At 48.7% G+C, this 26797-nt stretch overlaps 2 protein-coding genes across 4 annotated transcripts in view; one reads left to right on the forward strand and one right to left on the reverse strand.

Moving 5' to 3' along the window:
* Window positions 1-3964, forward strand: RPS27 (ribosomal protein S27). Its single transcript, XM_083591687.1, has 4 exons — window positions 1-151; window positions 1708-1816; window positions 2945-3055; window positions 3690-3964. The coding sequence occupies exons 1-4, from the start codon at window positions 146-148 to the stop codon at window positions 3716-3718; spliced, it is 255 nt and encodes an 84-aa protein (XP_083447813.1). The 5' UTR covers window positions 1-145; the 3' UTR covers window positions 3719-3964.
* A 337-nt stretch (window positions 3965-4301) lies between these two features.
* The window catches only part of NUP210L (nucleoporin 210 like), a 49701-nt gene continuing 27205 nt past the window's right edge, over window positions 4302-26797 (reverse strand). For 2 of the 3 annotated variants that reach the window (XM_083590931.1, XM_083590932.1), the window contains exons 23-40: window positions 25805-25937; window positions 25334-25396; window positions 23846-24025; window positions 22358-22438; window positions 20635-20766; window positions 19930-20088; window positions 19693-19784; window positions 18811-18985; window positions 17814-17989; window positions 15727-15947; window positions 11480-11616; window positions 10679-10805; window positions 9720-9869; window positions 7629-7879; window positions 6236-6440; window positions 6011-6115; window positions 4850-4924; window positions 4302-4452 (exon numbers count right to left, since the gene is read on the reverse strand). In XM_083590931.1, the coding sequence (XP_083447057.1) occupies window positions 4364-4452; window positions 4850-4924; window positions 6011-6115; window positions 6236-6440; window positions 7629-7879; window positions 9720-9869; window positions 10679-10805; window positions 11480-11616; window positions 15727-15947; window positions 17814-17989; window positions 18811-18985; window positions 19693-19784; window positions 19930-20088; window positions 20635-20766; window positions 22358-22438; window positions 23846-24025; window positions 25334-25396; window positions 25805-25937 (2551 nt within the window). In that variant the 3' untranslated portion in view covers window positions 4302-4363. Of the gene's footprint in view, window positions 4453-4849; window positions 4925-6010; window positions 6116-6235; window positions 6441-7628; window positions 7880-8151; window positions 8264-9719; window positions 9870-10678; window positions 10806-11479; window positions 11617-15726; window positions 15948-17813; window positions 17990-18810; window positions 18986-19692; window positions 19785-19929; window positions 20089-20634; window positions 20767-22357; window positions 22439-23845; window positions 24026-25333; window positions 25397-25804; window positions 25938-26797 lie in introns of those variants that run through there. The other variant, XR_014542639.1, reaches the window with a different exon arrangement.

Here is a 26797-nt window from a genome sequence, read left to right on the forward strand (position 1 = left end):
AAGAGCGCGCAGGCTGGGTGAAAGGTCGAGGTGGCCACGCCCCCTTTGGCTCGGCTTCCGCCCGTGCGGGGAAACCCCGGAGCGGATATAGCGCCCTCTCTTTCCGGTCTGGCTCCTTTTCGGCCGTAGCTGCCTCCACGCGAACATGCCTGTGAGTCCTTTGCTGGGTCTGGGCGCCAGCGGAGCGGCGAGGCCTTGGTGCCCCGTCCCTCCCCGGCTCGGCCTTTCGGGCCCCGATAGGTTGGGGAAAGGGGGTCGCTCGTGGTCGTCGCCTTGGGCTTCCACCCCGCTCCAGGCGCCGCATCGCCCTCCGTTCCCTTCCCTCACACTTCCCTGGTCGGGGATGGGAGGCTCAAAATGGCGGCCTGGGGAGGGAGGGGAGATATTTACTTCTCTGACTCCTCCCCTCTCTCCGCTTTTTAAAAATGTTCTCCGTTAATAAGAGATTTATATGAATAGTAACTTGATTTTGAAGGGAAAGGAGGAGCAGAGCAGCCTGGGAGGCGGGTGCCAGCGAAACCACTTTTCCCAGCTGAGGGTCATCTGGTCTCGCTGCGTTATTTTGTTTAAAAGTGAGCCTATTTTAGTCGGTGTGTATGTGTGCGTGTGTATGTATATATGTATATGTATGTATTTACGTATGTAGAATTTGTATCCTGCCTTATTCTCCAAGGAGCTCAAGGTGGCGTACATGATTCTTCCCCCCCCATTTTTTTTTAATGCCCCACAACAACCCTACGAGGTAGGTTAAGCTGAGAGGCATTGTGTGAGCTTCACGATTCAGGGATTTGAACTCAGGTCTCTCCCAGGTCCTAGCCTGACACTCTGACTATACACCACAGTAGCTCTCTACCTTGCAAAGTTTTCTCTTAGGCCATGTATACTTAGATACGTATTTATGGCTTTGGAGATTTCAAAAACAAAGCAGGTTTGTGGAGACTATATTTCCGTGAAATCTTGCAACAGTCCTGGTTGGTTAATAGGCAGGCAGGGGGCAACGTTGGCCAGTGCCCTCAGTTGAAGGGGTTCTCTGAGGCCACTTGATAATATTTGAACTGGGGGCTTGAGCAACAACTGCTGCTAACCTGGCTTTCTAGAGGTGGTTGTTCTCCATGCCACCAAAGCACTACTCATGGTTTGGGGTTATGGGAATTCCAACAGGTCACTGGTTCCTCACCCACATAATAAACATAGTTGTTGTTTGTATGCTATAAGCATTCATGGCACTTGAAAACTACCAGAGGATCTTAAAATATGGTATTTGGGCCTTTGGAGTTCTTTCCCCTTTAATTGACTTATGAGTGCATCCTGAAAAGTTTCCTCTTTTGGCAGACCTGTTAAATGGAGATCTTCCCCAGTCTGCATCTGTACTGGAATTGTTCGTAAAGATGTTTTTCTCACTTGTGTGCAGCCCTGAACTACTTTGGAAGGGTGGGGTATAAAATGAATAAATTCACCGATAATAAAAGACTGTGCTTCATGGAAAAGGGGGGTTTTGAGGAAGGGGGTTAAGGGGGCATTGCTACCTTTTTTTAGATCTGGTAGGCATGGACCCCCTCAACCAGGTTTTCCTAACCAAATCGCTAGCTACTTAACATGAATATGTACACGAGTACTTTGTTAGTGGCTTGGGAGTTAAATGTGTTGTGGGGATTGAGAGGTTTGTTCTTCATTCTAAAGTCCTTGGTTTATGGGCATTCCCTGCAGCTCGCAAAGGATCTCTTGCATCCCTCCCCTGAGGAGGAGAAGAGGAAACATAAGAAGAAGCGCCTGGTCCAGAGTCCCAACTCTTACTTCATGGATGTGAAATGTCCAGGTAGGGAGTAGTGTGTTAAAACGAGGCTGGTCGTGTTTTTATGTCCTGCAACTTGTATATACAGTGGTACCTCTGTTTTCAAACGTAATCCATTCCGGAAGCCCGCTTGAGTTCCAAAGTGTTCAAAAACTGAAAGCGGAAGCCTCAATACAGAAATCTCAAAACTGAAGCTGCATTTCCTGTTTGACTTCCGAGGTGCATTTCCGGGTTTTTGGCGTTCGAGTTCCGAAACATTCGACTACGGAGGCGATTGAAAACTGAGGTACCACTGAGGTTTTGGGCAAGGGGCTGGATCACGTATGCAGTCACATAGTTCTACATTTTTTCTCACACTCTATTGTAGTTCGCTGCATTGCGTTGCTGGGAGCTCATATGGGGAGGGGGAAAACCCTTGCCATTTGCTCAGGCATGTGAACTGGCAGAAGGTGTCTGTGTAGGAAATGAGGCCTCTTGTCTTGGGGTTACAGAAAAAGAAATACGGTTACCTCAGAAATTGTTGCTTCTATGGTAAAATACCTGGCCTTGGAAAGGCTATACCCCCATGTGTGATTCGGCAGGCAGGTAAAGAAAGTCATGGCCTTCATGCTGGTGGCAGCGAGATTGGGCTTTCGCCTCTTTTCATCTTCAGGAACATCTGCCTTACATCAAGTCAGATTATTGGTCCATCTAGCTTGGTGTTGTCAACACTGACTGGCAGCGGCTCTCCAGGGTTGCAGGACATTCCCAGCTTTTCCTGGAGATGCCAGGATTTGAACCTGGTACATGCTGCACATGAAGCAGATGCTACGGCCTTCCCAAATAGTTGGTAAAGGCCTTACTTAAGCTAAGGTGTTTTGGTTATGTACAAATAGAAAAATTGGGACATGGAGCAAACAAATCACAGGTTTTAACTGCAGCTTGCAGTTTTAGTCCATATAAAGGATTTGAAGCAATACAGGTGATTGAAAGGAGATAGGGTGGTGTAGGTTTGTCTCCAAGGTTGAAACGCTATTCTAGCAATTATCCCATTTAGCACGTTTTCTGGTTAAATTGTCCCAATTTTCTAGACATTATACATTTTGGAGATGCTCCCTCTTCCATTTCTTTGAAGTGGATCCAAAGTGATGTTTTTTCTTTTCCCTCTCTCAGGTTGCTACAAAATCACCACTGTGTTCAGTCACGCTCAAACAGTGGTTCTGTGTGTCGGCTGTTCAACTGTGCTGTGCCAGCCCACTGGGGGAAAGGCAAGGTTGACAGAAGGTAAGCAGGGAGAGCTTAATTGGCTGTTTTTAAAGACCTGCTCTTAGAGCAAATCACTTCTGCCTTATCTCCTCTGTTCCTTTGCCATTTTCTATTGCGGCATTTAAGCAGTGTGTGTCTTAATTGCACCCCTTCCCTGTTATTATGTAACCTTCCCCCCCCCCTTCTGTAGAGGTGGATGGTTAAAGCTGCTTAGAGCAGGTGGAATCTGGAAATGGGTGGTTGGTTTTTTAACCTGCCCTAAGGCAGTCTGCCGGTTTTCTTTTGCTTTTAAAATTCACAAGTTAGGTAACTATTATGTCAGGCTTTGTAACAAAACACACTGGGGTTCATTCAGATAACAAAAGGGAAGGTCTGTGGCTATCACTTTCTGCAGTAACCACTTTGGGTGTGGGGATATGCCTCCAGTAATTAAGATTTTGGGTATTATGGATAGAGTCTTAGGGGAGTGAAGGGTGACTCTGTTTTTTGCTTTTAATCGTGTGACATAATTGGAATAGCCTTCTGTAAGACTTTCTTTAAACTCTCCCGGATGCTGTGCTCAGGAGGTCGAGAAGTCATGTGTAAATAAGAGCTGTTGTGTTTTCTTTTCTTTTTGTTCACTGTGTGGCCTTCCACCCCACCCTGTTTGCAGGATGCTCCTTCAGGCGAAAGCAGCACTAAATTAAGCAGATGTTTGTCCAGGATGGGTGGGGCTATGTGCACAGTCGTCGGCTCCGGTGCGGAGGATCTCAAGAGCATGGACGGTGGGAGTCCCGACACAAGTGAGATGTGAGCTGCAACTGTGTGGCTCTTGAGGATTTCAGCTGTTGCTGCTGCCTCTGGAATAAGGAGAGCAAAAGATGGCTTTCGCACTGTCCTTGTAGCCTCACCCATCTGACTCAATAAATTTTGGATATAAAGACAGAATCGTGTTTTCTCTAGTGTGTGCGTGTGTTGGGGGCTGGAAGTTGGTTGCTGAGTCCAAATGAGCTCAGCCAGTGTGGCTGCCTGAGATTCTCTGGATCTAGCTACAGGGTTAAAATAGAACAGATTCTACAGATTAATAGCTTTACCTTGTTGTAAAATGTGGAAATGGGCAGCACATAGCAGATACGCAACAAAGCAACTTCTGTGCATTCCGCTGCCTGAAAGGGGCTTCTGTCCCAAGTGAAAAGGCCAAAGGGTCTTTAGAACAGATTGCCATGTTCTTTTCCAAGTTCTTCCAACCATGCCTGCCCTTCCTATTTAATGAAGACAGCTGCCACAAGTTTCCACCAGTTTACTTTTTAACACATGGCTTATAGGTGCCTCCGCGTCCAGCGATGGTCATCTTCGAACGCTCCAAAGCCAGGCCTGAGTCCTGTTCCTGACACTGGAATAGTGATTTTGCATGCTGGGTGGAGAGGAGAGGTACCCTGGAAATAAAATGGGGTGGGTGGGAAGAGAAAGAGCTGTTTGAAACCACCTATAGATATGCTCAGAAATGGTTTGCCAGTTGGAAGACAATCCAGCTGCTGTGTGTGGCTGTTTGAATACCATGTTGTGAAATGCTATGTCGACTGCTGCAAGAGAACCCTCTGGGTAGTTGCGCAGCGGGACCAAGAAACCCAAAGATGACAAATCAGAGGTCTAATAAGCCAGGCAATGCGAGGGCGGGCTCTGGAAATGTTTCGTCCAGAGTCCACATTCTGGTGACCTAACCACCTGAAGATAATTCCAAAGGCCACCTCACCACACCCTAAACATACTTTTGAATAAACAACATTTGATATGAATGCAGGAAGTATTGGGGGAATCTTCTTTTCAACTCACCTGTCTGTACCATGCCTGATGTGGGAACATACACTACAGGGACTGCCTGTACTCTGCTCAGGAAGGCATTGTAGGCTGTGGGGGTCGAAGCATCACGTCAAGGTTAGTTCCACCTGTGCAAGGCACTCTGAGGGTCATCCAGTCCAACCCCCGGCCATGCAGGAATCTCAACTAAAGTATCTGTGACCAATGGCCATCCAGCCTCTGCTTAAAAACCTCCAAGGAAGAGAGCCCACAACCACCTTAGCATGTATTTGCTTTCCCCTGTGTGTGTATCTATGTACCGTATTTTTCGCCCTATAGGACGCACGTTTTCACCTCCAAAAATGAAGGGGAAATGTGTGCGTCCTATGGGGCGAATGCAGGCTTTCGCTGAAGCCTGGAGAGCAAGAGGCATCGGTGCGCACCGACACCTCTCGCTCTCCAGGCTCCAGGAAGCTATCCACAAGCCTTGCATGCCCGGGGGGAGTTCCCCCAGGTGCGCAAGGCTTGCAGGCGGCAGCCTGCAGCACGGAGCATGGGGCGCCCTCCGGAGGTCGCCCCGTGCTTCGCGCAGGTGTCGGCAAGCCTTGCGCACCGGGGGGAACTCTCCCCGGGCGCGCAAAGCTTGCGGGCGGCAGCCTGCAGTGCGGAGCACGGGGCGCCCTTCGGAGGACGCCCCGTGCTTCGCACAGGTGTCGGCAAGCCTTGCGTGCCCGGGGGGAGATCCCCCAGGGCGCGCACGGCTTGCGGGCGGCAGCCCGGAGCACGGGGCGCCCTCCAGGGGACGCTCCGTGCTTCGCGCAGGTGTCCGCAGCCTGCCGCTGGGGCAGACATAGGCCAGCCCCATAAGCTCGGGGGACAGCGGGGAGGCGCAGCGCCGCCATCCCACTGTTCCCCGACCTGGTTTTGGGGGGGGGAAATAAAGGAAAAAATTTTTTCCTTTATTCCCCCCCCCAAAAAAAAGTAGGTGCGTCCTATGGGACGGAGTGTCCTATGGGACGAAAAATACAGTAATCTTTCCCATCAATTTGAGGCAGGCAAGTATTCCTGCAAGGGCGGGGTGGGGGGAGAAGAGTTGGGGCTGGAGGGCACAGCATGTGGGCTTGCTGGTTCCCCACTTGCTCAGAAAGGCCTGGTTCCTCCAGGGTATATTGTGCCTGCCTTTGCGAATCCACTTACTGAGAAAGATGACCATGGTGGATGCTAAAACAGCAAAGATGGTGAAGAGGAGGACCTGGTAGGAGTCCACAAGCTGCTTGACAAGGCCTGCTTCAGCACACTGATCTAGGAGGAAAGATAAGACCTGTCTGCTCTGGTTTGGTGCAGGATATCCCCTGTGACCTTCGAGATGAAGGCACAGGCCTCCGTTCATGCATCTGGTGGCTTGACTGCTCTGGTCCTTACCAAACAGGTGCCTGTCTGGCAGTGCCCGCATTAACACGGCAGCCCTCTGGCCTGTAAGGGTGCAGGAGAGGTTGACGAAGACGGGTGCTGCCATCTGCTGGAGGGATGTGAGGTTGACCACGCTGACTGGGAAGATGACAAGCCCGGGCATGTCCACCAGATGGAAGGGGCGTCCCACTTGGATCACTGGAGAACTGGGCTGGGCCTTGGCAGGAAGGACGGAGGGAAAGTTGAGTCGTTAGGAAAATAACAGCTGCAATCCAAAGGGGTCTGTTGCTCTGTCGCAGCAACAACAGTGGCTTGTGGCACCTTAAGAGACAGACCAGGATCTATGCAGGATTAGCTTTTGCGGACTAGATCTGCCTTAAGCAGCTGCAAGGACCCTTGTTCTCACTTGGCAAGGTGTCTCTGCATATCTTGCGTTCTCCCTCAGTGGAGGAGGTTATTATAATACTGCTTGTCTACTGATAAAAATCAAAGCTGGGATGGATCTGCTTGTCTCTAAGGTGCCCTGAGACTTAAGTCTTTAATTGCAAGCTCTACACAATTGAGCAACAGGTTTGTTTCCTTAATAGTCCAGAAATGACCAGCCTCCTGTTGTTTCAGATCAGGTGTACATGCTCCCAAACTAATGGCTTGTATCCAGTGTCAGTCCTACTCACGGCCATAGAAACTCATCAGTGTGACTAACTTAAGCCCATTCATTTAAATATGCTTGCTCCGGGTAGAACTTAGCTGGATACCAGCCCATATATCACTGCTACAGGTTGAATCCACCTTCCCAATTTCTATCCTGCCGCTTCCTCCACAAGGAGCGCATGGTGGCAAACAGAATTAAATATAAGACACCCTTTAAACAGAATTAAGAACATCTAGAAATGTTTTGAAAGGGCCACATAAACTCCCGACTATTGATTTCAAGGTTGCTGGGAAGAGTATATTTCAGCCACCAGATGCCTAGGTAAACAGGAGTGTTTTAAACTTCCTCCTGAACGTTAAAAAGTCAGGTAGATTGTCATGCCTCACCAGGAAGGGCATTCTGTAAAGGGGGAGCCACCAGTAAGAAGGCCCTGCAATGGGTCAGTGCTAACCAGGCAGTTTCCTGCTGGCTCGTAGGGCCTGAGATGACTGAAATGATGTATGCAACTCCTTGCTCTTCATAACCATACATGTAGACCAGGCGTGGGGAACCTTATTATCCTGAAATGGACCCAGTATTCAAAGGCTGGTTGTAATGTGGACCAATGCTATAAGCATCCCTTATACACCCAGCAGATGGCTGCAGTTTATGGGAGAACCTGTCCTGCATGTCCCAGAGATCTCAGAAGCCAGTGCTGCAGTCATCTGGAGCAGGGCTTTTATGTGGCTGCCGCATCTTAAGCCTTTGACTTGCCTCTGTTTCTTCAGTCACTCGCCTTGCCCCCAGCACCACGATTTCCCTGCTCAGCTCTGTGCTGCTGAAGACCACTTCGGACTGGTTCATGTAAAAGGCAGGCAGAAAGGGCACCGAGAGCCTCTGTGTCCCCTCTGGGCTCTGATCGCTGAGGAGGGAGGCCGTCACGTGCACCGAGCCCCCAGCGGTGCTCAGCGCCAGCAGGTCGGCTTCCGGCTGGTCTTTCACGGTGATGATGCAGGCGTAGAGACCTTGAGTTTGGGAAGAGGGAAACCAGATAGAGAGCTGCCCTGTACTGACTCAGGATGCTGGTCCACCTTGCTCAGCTGGTCCACCTTGCTCAACACCAGGCATGGGGAACCTTGGTCTGAACTACAATTCCCATCAGCCCAAGCAAGGTTGGCTCAGTGGTCAGGGATGATGGGAGTTGTAGTTCAGCAACATTTGGAGCACTACAGGTCCCCCCCACTAGTCTACACTGAATAGCCGCAGTTCTCCAGGATTTCAGATGGGGAACACTCACAGCCCTTCTTGGAGAAGCCAGGGATTGAATTTGGGACTTTCTGCAGATGTTCTACTCCTGGGCTGTGGCCCTTCCTTCTAAGGTTCCAGTCCTCAATGTTCTAAATACAGGGCTGATTTAAGTAGGAAATTAGGAAGCTGTCATACTGAGGACGCAGGTGACGCTGTGGATTAAACCACAGAGCCTAGGACTTGCTGATCAGAAGGTCGGCAGTTCGAATCCCCGCGATGGGGTGAGCTCCCGCTGCTCGGTCCCTGCTCCTGCCAACCTAGCAGTTCAAAAGCACGTCAAAGTGCAAGTAGATAAATAGGTACCGCTCCGGCAGGAAGGTAAATGGCATTTCTGTGCGCTGCTCTGGTTCGCCAGAAGCGGCTTAGTCATGCTGGCCACATGACCCGGAAGCTGTACGCCGGCTCCCTCAGTCAATAAAGCAAGATGAGCACCGCAACCCCAGAGTCGGTCACGACTGGACCTAATGTTAAGGGGTCCCTTTACCTTTTACATACTGAGTCAGGCTATTTCAGACAGGGATTCTTTCCCAGCCCTACTTAGAGATCCCATTAGGGATTGAATCTGTGACCTTCTACATGCCAAGCAGATGCAGAGCACTGAGCTGTAGCATGCCTGGGAATGTTTTTAACTTATGATACATTCGTATGGGCAAAACAGAGTTAGAGGTGATGGTAGTGAGCTAGGATTGGGAAGTCCCTGGTGCAAATCTGGGGCATAAATTCTCACTACAGGGCCCTGGGCACAGTATTTTTCACTCTGTAAGACGCACCTGACCATAAGACGCACCTAGTTTTTAGAGGAGGAAAACAAGAAAAGCCAGCAAGAGCCGCAGACATGCTCGCTCGGCACGGCTTTTTAAAGATAGAGCGGCTCTTGCTGGCTTTTCTGGGAGGTGGGAGAAGGGACTGACGGGCTGCCCTCCATCCCTTCTCCCACCTCCCTGGAAAGCCAGAGCAAGCTGCGCAGCCAGCAGAGCAAGAGCGATAGCTGCGCAGCGGCTCTTGCTCTCCTGGCTTCCCAGTGAAGCAGGATGAGGGACGGAAGGGGCTCCGTAAGGGCTCCCTTCCGTCCCTCATCCTGCTTCACTGGGAAGGCAGCGCTACAAGCGGCGCTGCACAGCTCTCCCTCTTGCTGTGCTGGCTGCGCAGCCTGCATTCGCTCCATAAGATGCACACACATTTCCCCTTACTTTTTAGGAGGAAAAAACTGCGTATTATGGAGCGAAAAATACGGTAACTCTCAGTCTCCCATGACATCTCAACTATGGGGGGAATAATACTGATTGACTTTACAGTGGGGTAGGGAATCTTTGGTCCACCAGATGCTGCAGGACTCCAGCTGCCATCATCATAACCCCTGATCACTGGCCACGCCTGCTGGGGATGATGGGAGCATCTCGGAGGCTGCAGCTTCCTCACCTCGCTGTTAGAGCTTATGGGACAGGGGTGGATGTGTGCAAGGCTGTTAAAGCTGAAAAGGTTTTAAATGGCGAGATAAAAACATTGACCGGGCTACTGTCGGAGGAGATGCCGTGCCTGTGACGCTTCCTCCGCTACCTTTATCAGTGTAGAACGCAGACCGGGCATGAAAGATCCTCTGCGCTGGGATGTCCGGGAAAATCATGCTGAACTCCACCTGACAGGTCAGGTGAGATTCTGGGGAAAGCAGGTCTGTGATGGCACGAAGCTGGACAGAACTGCAAGGACCTGAAGGGATAAAAGGAGACAAGGGTGTGATGATGGAATAAAGGGACATGATGCCCTGTGAACTGTCCTCAGGCTGGCGGTGGTCAGGAAATAGAAGCTGGAACCATGCACAATTTGGCATGAAACCAGACTTGATGAGGATGAGCCCAACCGAAGGAAGCAAAAACCTAAAAATTGGAAAGGGGAGATCTGTTCTTCCTTTTATTGCCTAAGCAGTACTGGAAAAGGAGGACAAGCCATACCTTTGCTACATTCTGAAGTGGGAGGGGGATCCCCAAGAGAGGAAGAGGCGTACAAAATTGTAACTAGCTAGAAAAGCTTTTCTCCCTCATCATACTAGAATTCAGGGGCCGTCCAATGAAGCTGAATGCTGGAAGATCAGGAAAGACAAAGGCAAGATCCTTTTCACACAGCGCACAGTTAAGACAATGAGAGTTGCTTCCACAAGGAGAAACGGCTGGACAGCTTCAACACAGGATGAGACAATGCCATGGAGATTAATGGTACCAACTGCTGCTGGCCAGAATGGTTGTGTTCCCCCTCCGCTGTTGGAGGAATTTGCTTATCCTGTAACAGGACATTCCTCTGGGCACCCAGCAAACCACCCCTTAAAGAGGGAAGAAAACTGCACTTTCAAAAGCGAGAATGAGTGGTGGCTGAGGGGACACGCGGCTTCTCCTCGCAACGTCACCTCTAATCCAGCCAGGGTGGACAGATTTATTTTTCTACTTAGACTGGGCATTTGCCCTTCCCAGCGTGCGCCCCATTAACAGTGGGTGGGGGCGAAGCGGCTGTGCCTTCCACCCTACCTCGGAGGGTTGTTTTAGTGCCACTTGTGCTGACGAAAACCCGGAACTCGGAGGAGTTTGGAGTGTTGGTTAGGTACTGTTTGGGACCGAGGTGAAGGCTGAGTCTGGAGGAGCCCCCGATGACAACCTGGAAAGAGCAAAATGGTGACTGCAGGAGGGTTTCAGAAGTGGCTGTTTGCTAGCAGGAATTCACTGCCCAAGCAAGATTGGGCCTAACTCTGATTTTTAAAAAGCAGCAGTTGGGCAGGGCATGTTGTCAACTGGAGTGGCAAATCAATGGTTTCTTAGTTTTTAAGTCTGTTATGTACTGAGTTGAATAGGATCCAAACTGCAGCAGTCTGATTGGTCCTAGAACAATAGGATCCAAAAGGCAGCAGTCTGATTGATCCTAGAACAATAGGATTCAGAATGCAGCAGTCTGATTGGTCCTAGAACAATGCAGCAGTATGATTGGTTGGCAGGAACCACCCAATCATGCTCCAGATAGAAGTGAATCCACAACCTGATTGGCTTACAGTAGAATTCTGGAATTAGCCAATCATGTGCAGCCCATTGTGCAAATAATGTATATAAAGCAGATACTTTGAGGGGACTTTCATTTCATTCCTCCTCACCACTATGAGCTGAATAAAGAGCATGAAATCACTTTGCGACTCTGAGTATATTTCAAAGTCCATGCTCCGAGAAGGTCTTTTATTCCCTGAAATGACTCCATTTCCTCTTTCCACGCTTACTCTCCTGGCTAGAAACACCTCCCATGATGCCTGCGTGATGGTGCTGCCTTGTTTTTCTGGTCCTTACCTCTCGGTAAGTTTTCACTATCCCTGGGATGTCGTGGAAGACGGTGGCCTTCCCAGCGTGCTTTGCGAAGGCCGCTCCGCTCAGCGTGTCCATCTCAAGGAGGTCGCTTGGAGTGATTTGCCATGTCCCGGGTTCCCCTAAGGAAAGGAAAAAAATGCTGTTGCCTCTGTGTTCAAGGATTCCGTGAGGAGAATAAGGCATGTTGTCCCAGTTGGTCAAGGCTCCAAGCTAATGCTTTATTTTTATTTTTTAAAATAATTTTATATTAATTTTTGAACATATTAATTATCATAGACACCACAAAACTTCACGTCTTATACAATCTTTTTGGACTTCCATCAGCACCTCTGATGATTCACCATTTTTATCACTTCTTCTGCATTTCTTAAATTCATATTGCCTTTAATTATCTTAACTAACAATCCTCCTCTTTATCCAATTTTGCAATAATTCAAATTATTCACCTCACAAAAGTTCTTGCAAGCCTACAAATCTGCTTTATTTTTTTTATTCATCCATCTCAGAAAGAAATAAAAACATGAGGGAGAATATGAAGCAGCGAGCAGAGGCAGTGGAAGACGGACACGAGAAATTAAATAACTTTTACTCTCTCAAGGAAAACACTTCTTTGCATGCCTGGGGCATACAAACTAAAAGCCATGACACCAAAGGAAAAAAGGACTGGGAGGGAAGAGGAAAAGAAACTCGGACACTGTTTCTTAGGGAGCAGTTCTGCGCTGAGCACTGTATTTAATTTACTCTGGGATGGTCGTGTCTTCATTTTGTTTCAAAAGCAAATGGTGCTAATGGCCTGGAGGAACTGTGGAGTTGGAAGGGACCACAAGCGTCTAGTCTAAACCCTGCAATGCAGGAATCTTTCTCTCAACGTGGGGCTTGAACCCGTGTCCCTGAGATTAAGAGTCTCATGCTCTACCGACTAAAGTGCAAGCAAGCAGTCCTCTAATATTTTACACAGCGGATAAAAGCGAAAACAGCTGCCATCAAATGAGCTACAATAGCTTTAATTTCCCAATCCATGGGATGTAAAAAATGTGTTCTATTATAGGAAAGATGGATGAAACCAACATGCGTTAATTGATAGGGCAATGTTTCTCACCACCACCAAACACAGTGCTAAAAGGAAGATGCAAACTGACAAGTTACTCTGTGCCGGGAGCTAGGATCCCTGGATCACTTGCTACTGACAAGGAGCCCTGATAGATCAGTCCCGGGCATCACAATTATTCTCTTGGCTTCCTCATGTCGGGTCCCCTCACACATGGCTTTCCTCACACCACTGGAAGGACTGTCTTGACACTGTGTCCCGTTATGTGCTGGGTTGACTGAGATGGGTACAGGCAGATTTCTCCTTCTTCAGATTGAGGACAAACCCACGGGACTGAAGCGTGCTTTATATTTAAGCCATTTTACGCACAAAGTCGCAAAGAATGCAGCTTGTGTTTCTTCACTGAGAGCAGCCCCTTCCAAAATTCGCACGGGGCCGTTTTGAGGGTCACCAAGTAGAGAGAGAGAGAGAGAGAGAGTCCAGGCTGGGTGTGTGTTTTTATAGGAGGAGGGGACAAGGGATGCTTGGCATTCCAGGGGATGCTCTCTGGGTTACTCTTTTGTCCTGAAGACGTGACCGAGGCTTAATTTGCGGTGCTTTGCTGAAGGCACAGCGGCCATAAAACAGCAGCCGATGAGCCAGAGGCTGCTTCCATTATGCATCAAGGCCTTTTAAAAGTAGCAGTGAGAAAAGGAACCCCCCCCCCAAGCCTGGCTGCCCTGGCCCCATTGCAAAGCATAGATGGGAAAGCAGTAAAGGACTGTGCTGGGAATCAGCAATGGGAGAGCAGGACTGGGGGTGATGAGATGAGGCTTCTTTTGAGACGCAGCCAAGGGGACCCCTGCTAGGTTCCAGGCAGGGGTGGGCTAATCCATCCATTTCAGTTCCTCTTTATTTTTCCAATCTTGAAGTTCAGTTCCCCACAATCGGGGAAAAAAGTCCTCATGCAAATCCACTATCATTTTAGTGCGGATTTCTCCTACTGATACAGACATTTTGTATGCAATTTTGCTTAAGGTACTCGTTTCTTTTGCAAAGCAACTTTCCCTGAAACAATACAATTTAATAATAATAATAATAATAATAATAATAATAATAATAATAATAATATATTTATTATTTATACCCCGCCCATCTGGCTGGGTTTCCCCAGCCACTCTGGGCGGCTTCCAACTGAATATTAAAAACAATACAGCATCAGACATAAAAAACTTCCCTAAACAGGGCCACCTGCAGTTGACTTTTAAAAGTAAAATAGTTGTTTATTGCCTTGACATCTGCTGGGAGGGCATTCCACAGGGCAGGCGCCACCACCGAGAAGGCACTCTGCCTGGTTCCCTGTAACATGGCTTCTTGCAGAGAGGGAACCACCAGAAGGCCCTCGGCGCTGGACCTCAGTGTCCGGGCTGGATGATGGGGATGGAGATACTCCTTTTGTTATTTTCACTAATATGCACATGCTTCATGCTACTATTTGCCTTTTTTGGACACCTCACCACAATGCAAGGTTTGGAAAAGCCAGATCCTGAAGGACGGCTGCTTTCTTTTCAGATCCCTGTGTTGTTTCAGAAAGGCTAGTGGACAAGCTGTAGTTTGTTAAGGCTGATTTACACTCCCCGCACCCTGAAGAAACTACAGTGTCCCGAATTCTCCAGGACCGTTAAAGTGAGAAAAGAGTTCTGTGGGTGCAATTACAATGAAGGTCCATGCATGAGGATGGGGTCAGAAGCAGTTCCAGGTCAAAGGGCAGACCTTTCAGCTAAGCGGAGCTCTGGCAGTTGGGAGAAGGCTGGTCCATTTGACTGAGTTATTTCTAAGCCGCTTTTCATTCAGATGAATCTCAATGTGGCTTACAAACAATAAATAACTATAACCACCTAACACCACAAAGACTGCATGAATCCTGTAAAATAATTAACCAAACCATCAATGAAACGATCTATAAAAACCTATGAAAAGCAACTAAAAATGAGCTAAAACTTCACCATTTTGGCAAAAGGCATATTATATGGTTAACAAATCAATCAAATTCCTGCTGAATTTCAGTTCCTTTTTCTTAAGAATGCAAGAAGAACCCTTCTGGATCAGGCCAGTGGCCCATCTAGTCTAAGGTTACCAGATTTTTTTTCAATGAATCCGGGGACACTTTTCAACTTCAATGGATTTTGTATGGGGACTGATGTGTAAATCCGGGGACTGTCCCTGGGAAACAGGGACGTCTGGTAACCTTAATCTAGTCCAGCATCCCGTTCTCTCAGTGGCCAATAGGATGATCCAAAAGGAACCCCGCAAGCAGGACCTGAACACAAGAGCAACGGTCCCTTCCTGGGGTTTCCAGTAACTGCTAGTTAAAAGCATTACTGACCGTCGAGGCAGAAGGTATCCTCATCCTCCCTACATCATCTTCTGAGGCCCTTCTTCGTGTGCCTCCTCCGCAAGAGGTCAGGAGGGTGGCAACACGAGAACGGGGCCTTCTCTGCAGTGGCTCCCCATCTGTGGAATGCTCTCCCCAGGGAAGTTCGCCTGGCGCCTTCATTGTACACCTTCAGGCGCCAGGCAAAAATGTGTCTTTTCAACCAGGCCTGGCTTGATCTACATCCTATACGCTTTTTTAAAAATGCTGGCTGTTTTGGGGTTTTTTTTGTGTGTGTTGCTGGTTTTGTTTTGATTTTATGTATTTGATATTTTATGTGGACCGCCCTGAGACCTTCGGGTACAGGGCGGTATAGAAATTAAATACAGTGGACGATTGGGTTGCGAACATGTTCCGTGCAGGAGGCACGTTCGCAACCCGCAGCGCCACATCTGCGCACGCGCAGGTTGCGATCCGGCGCTTCTGCGCATGCGCAAAGTGCGATTTAGCATTTCTGCGCATGCACAAGCACCAAAACCCGGAAGTAACCCATTCTGGTACTTCCGGGTTTGGCGCGGTGCACAACCCGAAAATGCACAACCTGAAGCGTCTGTAACCAGAGGTATGACGGTAAATAATAATAATAATAAATACATTTGTGTAATCCCCTTTGAAAGCAACCCATGTTGGCAGCCATTGCTGCACCGTGCGGGGAGGACCTTCCCTAGTTCAGCTATGCGCTTGCGTGAAGACGGGCTTTATATCTGCCCTCAACTTCTCTTTCACTTCCAGGAGGCAGCAACTGCGGCTGGAGACCAGCCCACTGACCTTCTTGGTTGACAAGAGGCGTGCTGAAACACACCACGTCTCCCACGGCAAGCGGCTCGGAAAGGTTCGGCTCGATGGCGTGCTCCACCGGGACAGGGATATAATCCGCCATGCCTGGGTGCTTCTCGTCCCAAACGCCCACCAGGGTCACCCCCCTGTTCACAGCCTGGGCGACGTAAGTGTAATTCTTGTTGCTGGGTCGGATGAGCAGCAGGTCATCTCTGGGGGAACAAAGCAAAAAAATTGACCCCGTGAGGAGTGTGTCAAGCAGGGATACTGCAGGGTAGGGTTCCCCAAACTTGGCCAACAAGGTCAATGGTGCCTTCTGCTCTGTGGACCACCAAGAGATCGGCTAGGAATTTGATGGCGCCTGTGTGGGCTGGGACTCTGAATGAATACGCTAGAGTGGTAAAGGTAAAGGTAAAGGGACCCCTGACCATTAGGTCCAGTCGTGACTGACTCTGGGGTTGCGGCGCTCATCTTGCTTTATTGGCTGAGGGAGCAGGCGTACAGCTTCCGGATCATGTGGCCAGCATGACTAAGCCTTTTGGTGAACCAGAGCAGCGCACAGAAACGCCGTTTACCTTCCTGCCGGAGCGGTACCTATTTATCTACTTGTGCTTTCGAACTGCTAGGTTGGCAGGAGCAGGGACCGAGCAATGGGAGCTCACCCCGTCGCGGGGATTTGAACCGCCGACCTTCTGGTTTAACCCACAGCACCACCCGCGTCCCTACGCTAGAGTGGTACATTTTTTTTAAAAAAATAATAATTATGTTCTAAAGCAGGGTGGGGATTGAAGGTAGATCAGGGCCTACTGGTGTATATCCAGGAGATCTGAAGTATTCTGACAAGGATTTATCATTCCCAGTAGGAACAGGTGGGCTCAGTGGCGCAAAGGACTTTATCACACCTGCGGCTAGTTCACAAGCTGCAGATGTTCCTGGGTTGTCTAGCCACAAGTTGGAAAGTAAAATTTACTTTCTAGAGGGCTGCCTACAGAATACAGTTCCCTGGGAAGAGGGACTGACTTTTAAACCACCGTGGGAACTGGAGCTCTGCGGGGCAAATAGGGGGATCTCCTAACACTTCTCAGCACCCTTAGCTACAGTCCCCAGGATTCTTTGGGGGGAAAGCCGTGGGTGTTTAAAATTGCATCGTTGTGCTTTAAATGTATGGTGTGAGCGTGGTCATTATGGCGGAAATAATTTACTTCTACAATGCTTGTTCGTTATCCTGGTAAGGGAACGTGTTTGAAATAAAACACGTAACCAAGAGAAATAACAAGCCCAAGAGATCCAGTAAGAACGCGGTTTATGAAACGACCGCACAGTAGGACGGCTCAACTTAAAAGTGGTTGTATCCTGTACTTAAAAGTCGCCTCAGTTGGGCCACATTCGTGCCATACATTTAAAGCACTATGGTGCCACTTTAAACAGTCATGGCTTCTCCCAAAGGATTTTGAGACATCTGAAAGCAGCCCTATTTAGGGAAGCTTTTAATGTTAGATGCATTACGGTATTTTAATATTTTGTTGGAAGCTGCCCAGAGTGGCTGGGGAAGCCCAGCCAGATGGGCGGGGTATAAATAATAAATTGTTAAATTATTATCATTATTATTATTATTATTATTTGGGAACTGTAGGGCACTGATGCTGCTAGGAGACCCCTATTCCCCTCACAGAGCTACAGTTCACAAAGTTCCCTGATCAGAGGGACTGACTGTTAAACCACTCTGGGAGGGGAATGTATGTCTGTATGCTCTCAGCATCCTAAACAAACTACAACTCCCAGGATTCTTTGGGGGAAGCCATGACTGTTTCCTTTCAATGTACCCAGCAGATGAAGCCTGGTCATATAGGGTGGATATGACTTAAGATATCATCCCGACATTTATCCTGACCATCGTGATGACTGCGCCTTGCGTACTTTGTTGCATGAAAACACCCTGGACCACAGAAGTGGCCAATGTTCAAGTTCCCAAAAGGACAGATGACTTTCCACAAGATGGAGAGTGGCAATTTCCCAAGCAAGCCATGCTCACGATGCGGGACGCGGCCCTTTCCCAAGTGTGCCTTCCTGAGCCGCACCTGTTCAAGGCCAGGTGAAGCTGGGTGCTCTGGGCGTGGAACTTCTCCCCGGTACTGTCGTAGAACTCAACGGCGAGGGTGAGGGACATGCCCAGGGGAAACGCACGCAGGGGCACCCGGCTGGCCGTGTAGAGCTTGGGGGCACTGCTCAAGCGCAGGTAGGACACCGGGGCCACCTGGGAGGGGGGGAAAGGAAAGGATGTATCGGTTTTTTCCTTTTCAATCACCATACCTGGAGACTTCAAATTGATTCATCTCAAAAACATTTGTAAGGAAAGCAAATGCCAGGTGTAGCCGAACCGATACACATGGACATAAAAATATACATAAGAACTGCTCATAAAAACAGTTCGACCAATACAATGAAAAAGAAGAATCTTAGATCTCAAGGGAGGCCAGACTGCCTTGTCTAAGCTGAGCAGCCTTCACTGTGAATTTAGCTACACTAAGCACTGCAGACCGATCCGAACCAGAGAAAAGATCTTCTCCATATCACTGGAGACAAACAACACTCTTTACTATTCCATCTGTTGTCCTACCTACCAACACCTGGAGGTTGCTGGCTCCCTGTCCCAGATGTAAGTGGTCCTCTTTAAGCAAGCTGCTCCAGCACTTTAGTGCGACATTCTGATCTTTTTGCAAGACGTGTATCTTGTCTTGCCATCTGCTTCACTCCCCGGCAACTTTATAATATAAGAAGAGCCTGCCGGATTGGGCCAATGGCCCATCTATAGTCCAGCCCTTAAAGCAGAACCCGAACACACGAGCAACTCTCTCTTCCTGCAGTGTCCAACAGCTGGCATTCAGAAATTTCACCTCCAAATGTGGAGGTAGAGCATAGCATAGCCATTGTGGTTGGCAGTCCTCAACTTATCCAGCACTGCATTCTCCCCTTCAGTCTTTCAGCCCCTGCCCACGGCGTTCAGGGACCTCCTACCTTGGAGCATTCGCGGAATCCACAGCAGCCACTACCACCTCTTCCCAGAGCCTCCCTTACCCGCACTCCGGTGATGACAGTCTGGTTGACGCCGAAGAGCTCCAGGGCTGTCACCTCCAGCACTGCAGTGCCTGTGACAGCTCCTGCCTTCAGGAGGCCATGCCTGTTCTCCTCAATGACAGAGGAGTTGGGGAAACACTGCAGGATCTGAGCGTTCACAAAGGCTGCCCCGTCCCTAAGAGACAAAAGAAGAGTCACCATCCCTTCTGTTTGGGCTGGCAGGTGGAAGGGTTGGACCAGTTATGTTTTATAGCCCAAGGTGGGTGCACAGGCTAGAAGGCAACTGCCACAAAGGATGGAGGGGCTGCCAAATTTAGGGTGGACTACGCAATTTCGGCAAGCATCCCATTAGCTGCACTTTCCAGAAGCGACAGGGAGACATTTTGGCATGGGGTGTCTACTTTGTACTGCTTTTAAATCTATTTGCTGCTGTCCAGTTTTTCGGCTGTGCTTATTGTGTTTTGCACACCACCTTCAGATATACATGTGGAAGGCATTCAATCAATCAATCAACCAATCAACCAATCAATCGAAATCACCTTACTCAATCCTAGCTGGAAGGTGGGATTATTTACCCAGCAGAGAGAGAGAGACAGTGTGTGCCAGGATCGCTGAGAGGGGTGGATATAGCTGGGGCTATATCTGGCCTGCAAGTGGAGGAGGGAGGTGTCCCACACCCCCTGCCTTAAGGCAAGCAAAAAAATGATGGTGTATAGGCTGACCGACCCCCCAAACTGGAGACATTTTGAAGACAGAAATTTGCTGCAAATTAGCATCTCTGTAGTGCTTCTACTTCTTCAAGTTAATAGTGGAGTCTTTGTCTTTGCTCCCCATCATCATTGCTACCACCTACCTGCCACTTCCCCCCTTTCCCTGCCCTACCTGTTTGTGAGTAACTTGAGCTGTGAGTTCATGGACATCAGAATCTGCTCTGCAGAGCACTCCGGGGAGAAGAGCTGCAGTTTATCAAAGACCTGTAAGGGACAGAGCAAGGATCCTGCAGGCAGAAGGAAGGGCTGGGACGCACCCCTGTTTTAACGTTAACGGCTGGCATGGCCAGACGCAGCAGAGGACTGGCAGCAGTGAAAGAGGACGAGGCTGCCTGAAGGGGGCGCTTACTAGTATCTGCACTTCATCCGAGAGCTCGGAGAGGTGTCCTTCAAACTGCCCAGCATCCGGGTCTGAAGCCTGAACCGTGACTTGGATGCTCGTCCGCCCAGCTGCCTTCGTGTGCAGGACCATGGCAAAGTTACTTTCTGGAATAAGCTGCAGGGAAACCTGGGAGAGAAGGGATGGAGCTGCAGGCTTCCTGGAGAGAAGGGATAGGAGGATCCAGCAGTGCCCAGTGCCAGTGGCGTAGCGTGGGTTGTCAGCACCCGGGGCAAGGCAAGTAATTTGCGCCCCCTAACCTGTGGATTTGCGCCCCCTAACCCATGGATTTGCGCCCCCTAACCCTAACCCCCAGATGTTGCGCCCGGTGCGGCCGGCCCCCCTGCACCCCCCACGCTACGTCACTGCCCAGTGCCCATTGAGAATGGTGGGGTGGAAGGCAAGGAGCTGGCCAGTAGGTGGCGCTGGAGGCAATGAGAGGCAGCACCAATTCATTCTAGTTTTGTCCTCCGCCCTCCTCTCTGTTGAACTCTACAAGGGCAACAGTGAGACTAAGGAGGAGGAGGAGGAAGCTGCCAGGGAGAGCACCCGTCCCCTGTATTCGCTGTAGGTAATGTAATCAAGTGGGGACTGGCTGAGGTTCAGTAGGACCAACGTTGGATGCAACCCACAGTGGCTGAGAGTTGACGTGTGCCCTGAGAGACAGATCCATACCTCCGAGTGTCTGGGAAGGAGGTCCAGGACATCCCGCTTGCTCATGGCCCAGTGGAACGTCAGCGCTGGGTCGGCATTCCCAAAGGAGAATGGAGTCAAAGTGCTGGTCAGGCCAACAACATATACAGGCATCTACAAAGGAAAGCGCCACTTATTACTTCCCAGCTTTTGGTCCTCTCAGGGCAAGAGACGTGTCCTACCACGGAGACCAACGCATGTACAGTGGTGCCCCGCAAGACGAATGCCTCGCAAGACGGAAAACTCGCTAGACAAAAGGGTTTTCCATTTTTTGAGCTGCTTCGCAAGACGAATTTCCCTATGGGCTTGCTTCGCAAGACGAAAACGTCTTGCAAGTTTGTTTCCTTTTTCTTAACACCGTTAATACAGTTGCGACTCGAGGAGCAACTCATAGAACGCAGTGTACATAGTAGCCTTTTTTGAGGTTTTTAAAGACTTTGGTGATTTTTGAAGCTTTTCCAAAACTTCTTTTGCAGCCATTTGGTAAGTTAAGCTTTTAAAACTTTTTTTTGGGGGGGGTTGGATTTTGGGTTGGGGTGTTTGGAATTCAAGGACTTGGTGTTGGGGAGGGGTTTGCAAGAATCTGGAAGCTTGTGGTTTTTTTCCTGCATTTTTATGATTTTCTGTGACCACTGGGCCACTCTGCTGTTTTTTAAAAAAAATTCTGGGTTTGAATTTTGAAATGCTCTTTACAGTATGTGTGACTTTAAAGAGCACTTAATAAACTCTTGTTGTACCAAATTTGGCTTTGTTTGGACTTTTTTTGACCATAGGAACGCATTAATTGATTTTCAATGCATTCCTATGGGATTTCGTGCTTCGCAAGACGAAAAATTCGCTAGACAAAAAATTCGCGGAACGAATTAATTTCGTCTTGCGAGGCACCACTGTATGCTGCCTCAAGGATGCCTGGTTCCTTATATCCCTGCCCAATCACAGAGCTCCTTGGGCGGAGTCACTGTTATGGTCCCCGCATGGGTCAGATGCACAAGCTCATATCCACCAGGAGCCTTGCATCCAGTATTGTGGAACCCGATTCTCTGGAATGCCCTCTCAGCTGAGAGGCAACTCAGACAGGCCTCCTCCTCTGTTGAGCTTCCAGCACCTACCAAAATCTTTTTTTTTTTCGTTTTAACAACCAGCAGGCATTTTAATGAAACTTCTTTTTAAAAAGTTATTGTACTGTTGTTTTACCTGTACGACACATAAAGACGGTTGCAATTAAGTGGCAGGTAGTTGAAATAAATGAAATAAACATTAGAAAGACTGTCCTAACACACAAGAGACGTATGACGTGGAACAGGATAACGCTGGAAGCGGTGAGTCTCGTTCCAGGAGATCAGCCTTTCCGCTCCCCCTTGTTTAACTTAATTCCAGCAAGCTTTTTAACTGGAGTCTGATTTTACAGTTTAAACTCTTTTTAAAAAATGTATTGGGTCCCCTATACACCGCTTAGAGACAACTACAATTTGCAATATGCAATTTGTTGAAGTGAAATAAAACAAACTGGGGTGGGATCCTTAACATGGGCTCAGTTCAGGAGGGAGAAGTCAGCCCCGCCTGTCTCTCGGTTGCATGAAATGCTAGTCCTACGCCGGGGAGGGCCACTGACATTAAGAGACGTGACTCTGAGTAGAACTTAGTTGGCTACAACCTTGTATATCCACAGAGAATATGTCCATTGGTGATTATAGGGCAGACCTACCTTGGTCCCCGTAATGAGCCTGGTGGCAGGAGCGTGGATTCTTATCGCTCGCAGCTGAACAACTTCCAGGTCTACTTGGTCCTGGTAGGGGAGAAGCAGGAGAGAGACCAGAAGAAAAGGCACAGTTTGCTCAAGATTACCCAGCTGCGGGGGGAGCTCCTCTGCAGCAGGCTGCCAAGTGGACTGGCAGCCGTTGGGGGAGCCATGTGCACCCCACACTTGGGACCTGTAAAGTTCCAGGAGCAACAAACAGAAAATGTTATGGAGTGTCTGGCCAGATGAGATGCATCTTTAGCCTGACGGCAACCTTCTGGGGACCTTGTGGCAGTGGTGGGCGGAGCCAGAAGCAACATTGGATGGAGCAACCAATAGGAAGTGGGGTGTATGTGTGTGTAGAAACTAGCCTACTGTACAAAAAGATGTACAGTGGTACCTCGGGTTACAAATGCTTTGGGTTACAAGCACTTTGGGTTACAAACTCCGCTAACCCGGAAGTACTACCCCAGGTTGAGAACTTTGCCCCAGGATGAGAATGGAAATCGTGTGCCGGCGGTGCAGTGGCAGCAAGAGGCCCCATTAGTGAAAGCGCGCCTCAGGTTAAGAACGGTTTCGGGTTAAGAACGGACCTCCGGAACGAATTAAGTTCGTCACCTGAGGTACCACTGTAATTTGCATTCGTTGTTCTGCCCGCTTTTGCTTCTGGGCCCCCTTCCTACTGAAATACAGTCCCCAGGAAGTTAACAGTAAAGAAAAGGTTTCACATCCCTTTCTTTTTGTGTGGGAGAGATGTTTTAATGAAGTAGTTTGTTAAAAAAATAGAACTGCCTTTTGAATTTTTTAATGCTGGTTTTATTTTATGTACACATTTGTTTTTGCTTGAGTTGCTAAGGCAAAAGAAGCAGCTAATACGTTTAATTAATAATAATAATAATAATAATAATAGTAATTCAAGCTCCAAGCTGCTGTTTCTCACACACTCCCCTCAGCACAGCAGTGACCTCAGACCCCACACCGTTCAGCAAATGAACAGCTCACTCAGGAGACCACCCACAGTCATGAAATGTTCACAATTCCTTAAGGCACTGACTGCTCATTCCCAACAATCAAGGCAGCCAGACTCAGGCCAGCCCGATTCTCAGCATCACGCTCTAGTGTGGTCAAGGAACAGGACACAGGGTGGGAACCAGTACCAGATTTACATATAAGCTAAACAAGCTATAGCTTAGGGCCCCACTATATTCAACACAAAAAACAGCGACAATTTGTTGTTGACAAAGGACAGCTGGGCATATAAAGGGCCCCATTACCTTTAGTAGCTTAGGGCCTCATCAAACCTAAATCTGGCCCTGGTGGGACCTATGGAAACTGGAGGAGGTGCTAGCCCTCATGGTTTCATGGGGAGGGGAAACAACTTAAATGGTGAGTTCGAAAGTTTCAGATTACAGAGGAGCAAGTGAGCATTTGACGTCAACAAGGAGGAGGAAGTACCTGTGAAAAGACAATGACTTTTCCTGTGTCTTCGTTGACAGCCCGAATGGTCCCAAGGATTGTGGCTGTGCCCACAGCCTTGGCCAGGACCTGCCCCACTCCGTTAACTGTGGCCACAGACTGGTTGCTTATGGAGAAGTGAATGAGGGACTGGGGCTGTGGGCCGCCCTCTGACATCACCTGCAGCAGATCAGAAGAAGGCGGCAGAAGCATCCTGGATCATGACATCACCCTGCCACCAGCTGGGAACAACGCCCCCCTCCCCCTCCAGTCTATCACAGAGAGGACCCTGGCCTACATCAGGAGTGGGGAAACCTGTGGTGGGATTGTAAGGTAATTGAAAAATTTTGGGAAATGATATACAACGAATTGAAGAAAATGTTCCATTTAACATTTTTTTAAAAAAACCCGAGGCATTTTTGTTGGGGATTGCAGGGAAAGATCTGCCAAAAAAGCTGAAAAACATCTTCATGTATGCGACAATGGCCGCGAGAGAAACTGATTGATCATGCAAAATCAATTCAATGCAGTTTGCTAATGAATTTATAACTCAATTAACTGAGAGAACAAGCAGGCCTGCCCTCCCTGTGCAGTTATCTAAACCTGTGATGAAAGGGCAGAAAAAACTCTGCTTTACAAGCAGAAAGAAGGAGTGAAAGTTCTAGGGAAGGCAGAGACAGGGAGTATGTGGCCCTCCATAAATGATGGAATCCAGCCCCCAATGGCTGGGGCTGTTAGGAGTTGGGAGTCCAACAGCATCCAGAGGGTCACTGTTCGCCCCATCCCTGTTCCTGGTAGCAGGGCTGTATAGGAGACATTTCAGGACCTGGGAGAGCTCCCAAAGAAGGGAGGTGGCACTGGATCAAGCTCATTACCCAGTAGCAAGGATTAGGGGCAAGGAGGAGGCTCTCCAGGACCTTGGATAGCTCCCCGAGGTAAAACCTTTGGTACTGGGAAGAAGACAGGTCTGGAAATGTAGTTCAGTCTACACTATACATTTATAGTAGTACCACAGTACTTTAAACAGCATTGGCTTACTCAAAAAAAAATCCTGGGAACTGTCATTTGTTAAGGGTGCTAAAAGTTGTTAGGAGATTCCCCTTTTCCCCTCCCAGAGTTACAATTTCCAGAGTGACTTACCAAACAATCCCTTTACTCAGGGAACTCTGGGGGTTGCAGCTCTGTGAGGGAGAACAGGGGGTCGCCTAAGAACTCTCAGCACTCTTAACAAACCACAGTATCCAAAATGCTGTTTGGAGCTGTTTTAAGGAGTATAATACTCCTTTAAATGTATAGTACAGATGGGGCCTGGATCTGCTCTCCTCCAGTGGAAACATGGATTGCATCGACTGACATGATCCTGTAGGCACAGTGACTCATCTCAGGGTAACCTATGCCGAGGAAAGAAGGAAGGAAGGGTGGGAGGGAAGGGTGGGAGATGGGCATAGCCAATAGGATGGTTTCATCCAACTGATACTCTGAACTTACCTGCATCATGTTGTGTGGAATGAGGGTTATTTTCTCTGGGATGAGCTTGAATGGTGGGAAGACCTGGCAAAACACAACAGAAGTCAAATTTGGCCACGTGGGAATTGAGGCTGTCTTTAAAAACACACACACACACACACACACACACACACACACACAGGACCAGCCTTCCCCAATCTGTCGTTGCTGAACTTTAATTGCCATCGGCCTCAGCCAGGACGGCCAGTGGTCAGGGATACTGGGAGTTGTAGTCCAGAACAACTATTAAGGCACCAGGCTGGGAGAAGGTTGTGCTATAGAGTCCATTATCTTTTCATTCAAATCTGCAGCCAGGGCCAAAAGAACATTTCACAGAACTTGCGCATGAAGTTCTTAACACCTCTGGTTCTAAAACCACAGGAGACATTTTTTGCAAACCATTTTTCCTGTGTGCCTAGGTTTTTTGACAGCGCAGTGACTGCAATTCCTTACCTCCACTTTCCGAGGCGCCGAGGTGAATTTGACTCCCATTTTGTCCCAGGCCACGGCCACTAAACTTGTCTGCCCCACAGCCATGGCTCGGAGGACGTAGACTTCGGAATAGTCACCCACTTCTTCCATTAGCCTGCAAGGAGAGGTTTGGTATGGTTGCATTTTGTCCAACCTGGGCACCAGGACAGGCCATGCTGATTTTCAGGCTGGTCTCTGGCACCCATCTTCACACTGCTGAACAGCTACTGTCCTGGGCATGACACTAGACAAATGATGGAGCTCACAAAAAAAGAAAGATCGGCTGCATGACAACAAGAGTTTCCCTGCCTGGGATAAGCGCTGCCATTTTCAGTGTGGCTGCCATGGGAAGGGCTTGTCAAACGTGCAACAGCCATCCCAGAGACACCAGCGGTCGAACCTGGGACCTTCTGCACTGCATCTGAGTTATGCTCCTTCTCTTAAAGAATAAAGCAAGATTCCAGACCTCATGGCTTTGAATAATGACCTGATTTTAAAAGGAGCATTGGATGCTATCTTAGACCCCTGTTCCATCTAGTGCAGTATTTTCTACACTGGCCAGCAGCAGTTCTCAGGAGTTTCGGACGGAAGACATGCATAGCCTGACTTCCTAAAAATCAAGTAAGATCCCTCACAGTTCTGAATAAAGAGCTGGATTAAAAAGGAACATTGGAATATGCCACATATGGAATCAGTTTGTCTCACTTACTACAGTGGTACCTCTGGTTAAGAACTTAATTCGTTCCAGAGGTCCGTTCTTAACCTGAAACTGTTCTTAACCTGAAGCACCACTTTAGCTAATGGCACCTCCCGCTGCTGCCGTGCCGCCAGAGAACGATTTCTGTTCTCATCCTGAAGCAAAGTTCTTAACCCGAGGTACTATTTCTGGGTTAGCGGAGTCTGTAACCTGAAGTGTCTGTAACCTGAAGCATCTGTAACCCGAGGTACCACTGTATTGCCTACAATGATTGGCAG

The sequence above is a fragment of the Podarcis filfolensis genome (assembly GCF_964270895.1).
Source record: "Podarcis filfolensis genome assembly, chromosome: 16".
In the NCBI taxonomy this organism is placed as follows: domain Eukaryota; kingdom Metazoa; phylum Chordata; class Lepidosauria; order Squamata; family Lacertidae; genus Podarcis; species Podarcis filfolensis.

Bases quoted from the DNA above. Each gene is read 5' to 3' on its own strand.
- RPS27 (XM_083591687.1), top strand. The intron at 1,817-2,944 runs GTAGGGAGTAGT...TCCCTCTCTCAG, and splicing joins CATGGATGTGAAATGTCCAG to GTTGCTACAAAATCACCACT. The intron at 3,056-3,689 runs GTAAGCAGGGAG...CCCTGTTTGCAG, and splicing joins AAAGGCAAGGTTGACAGAAG to GATGCTCCTTCAGGCGAAAG.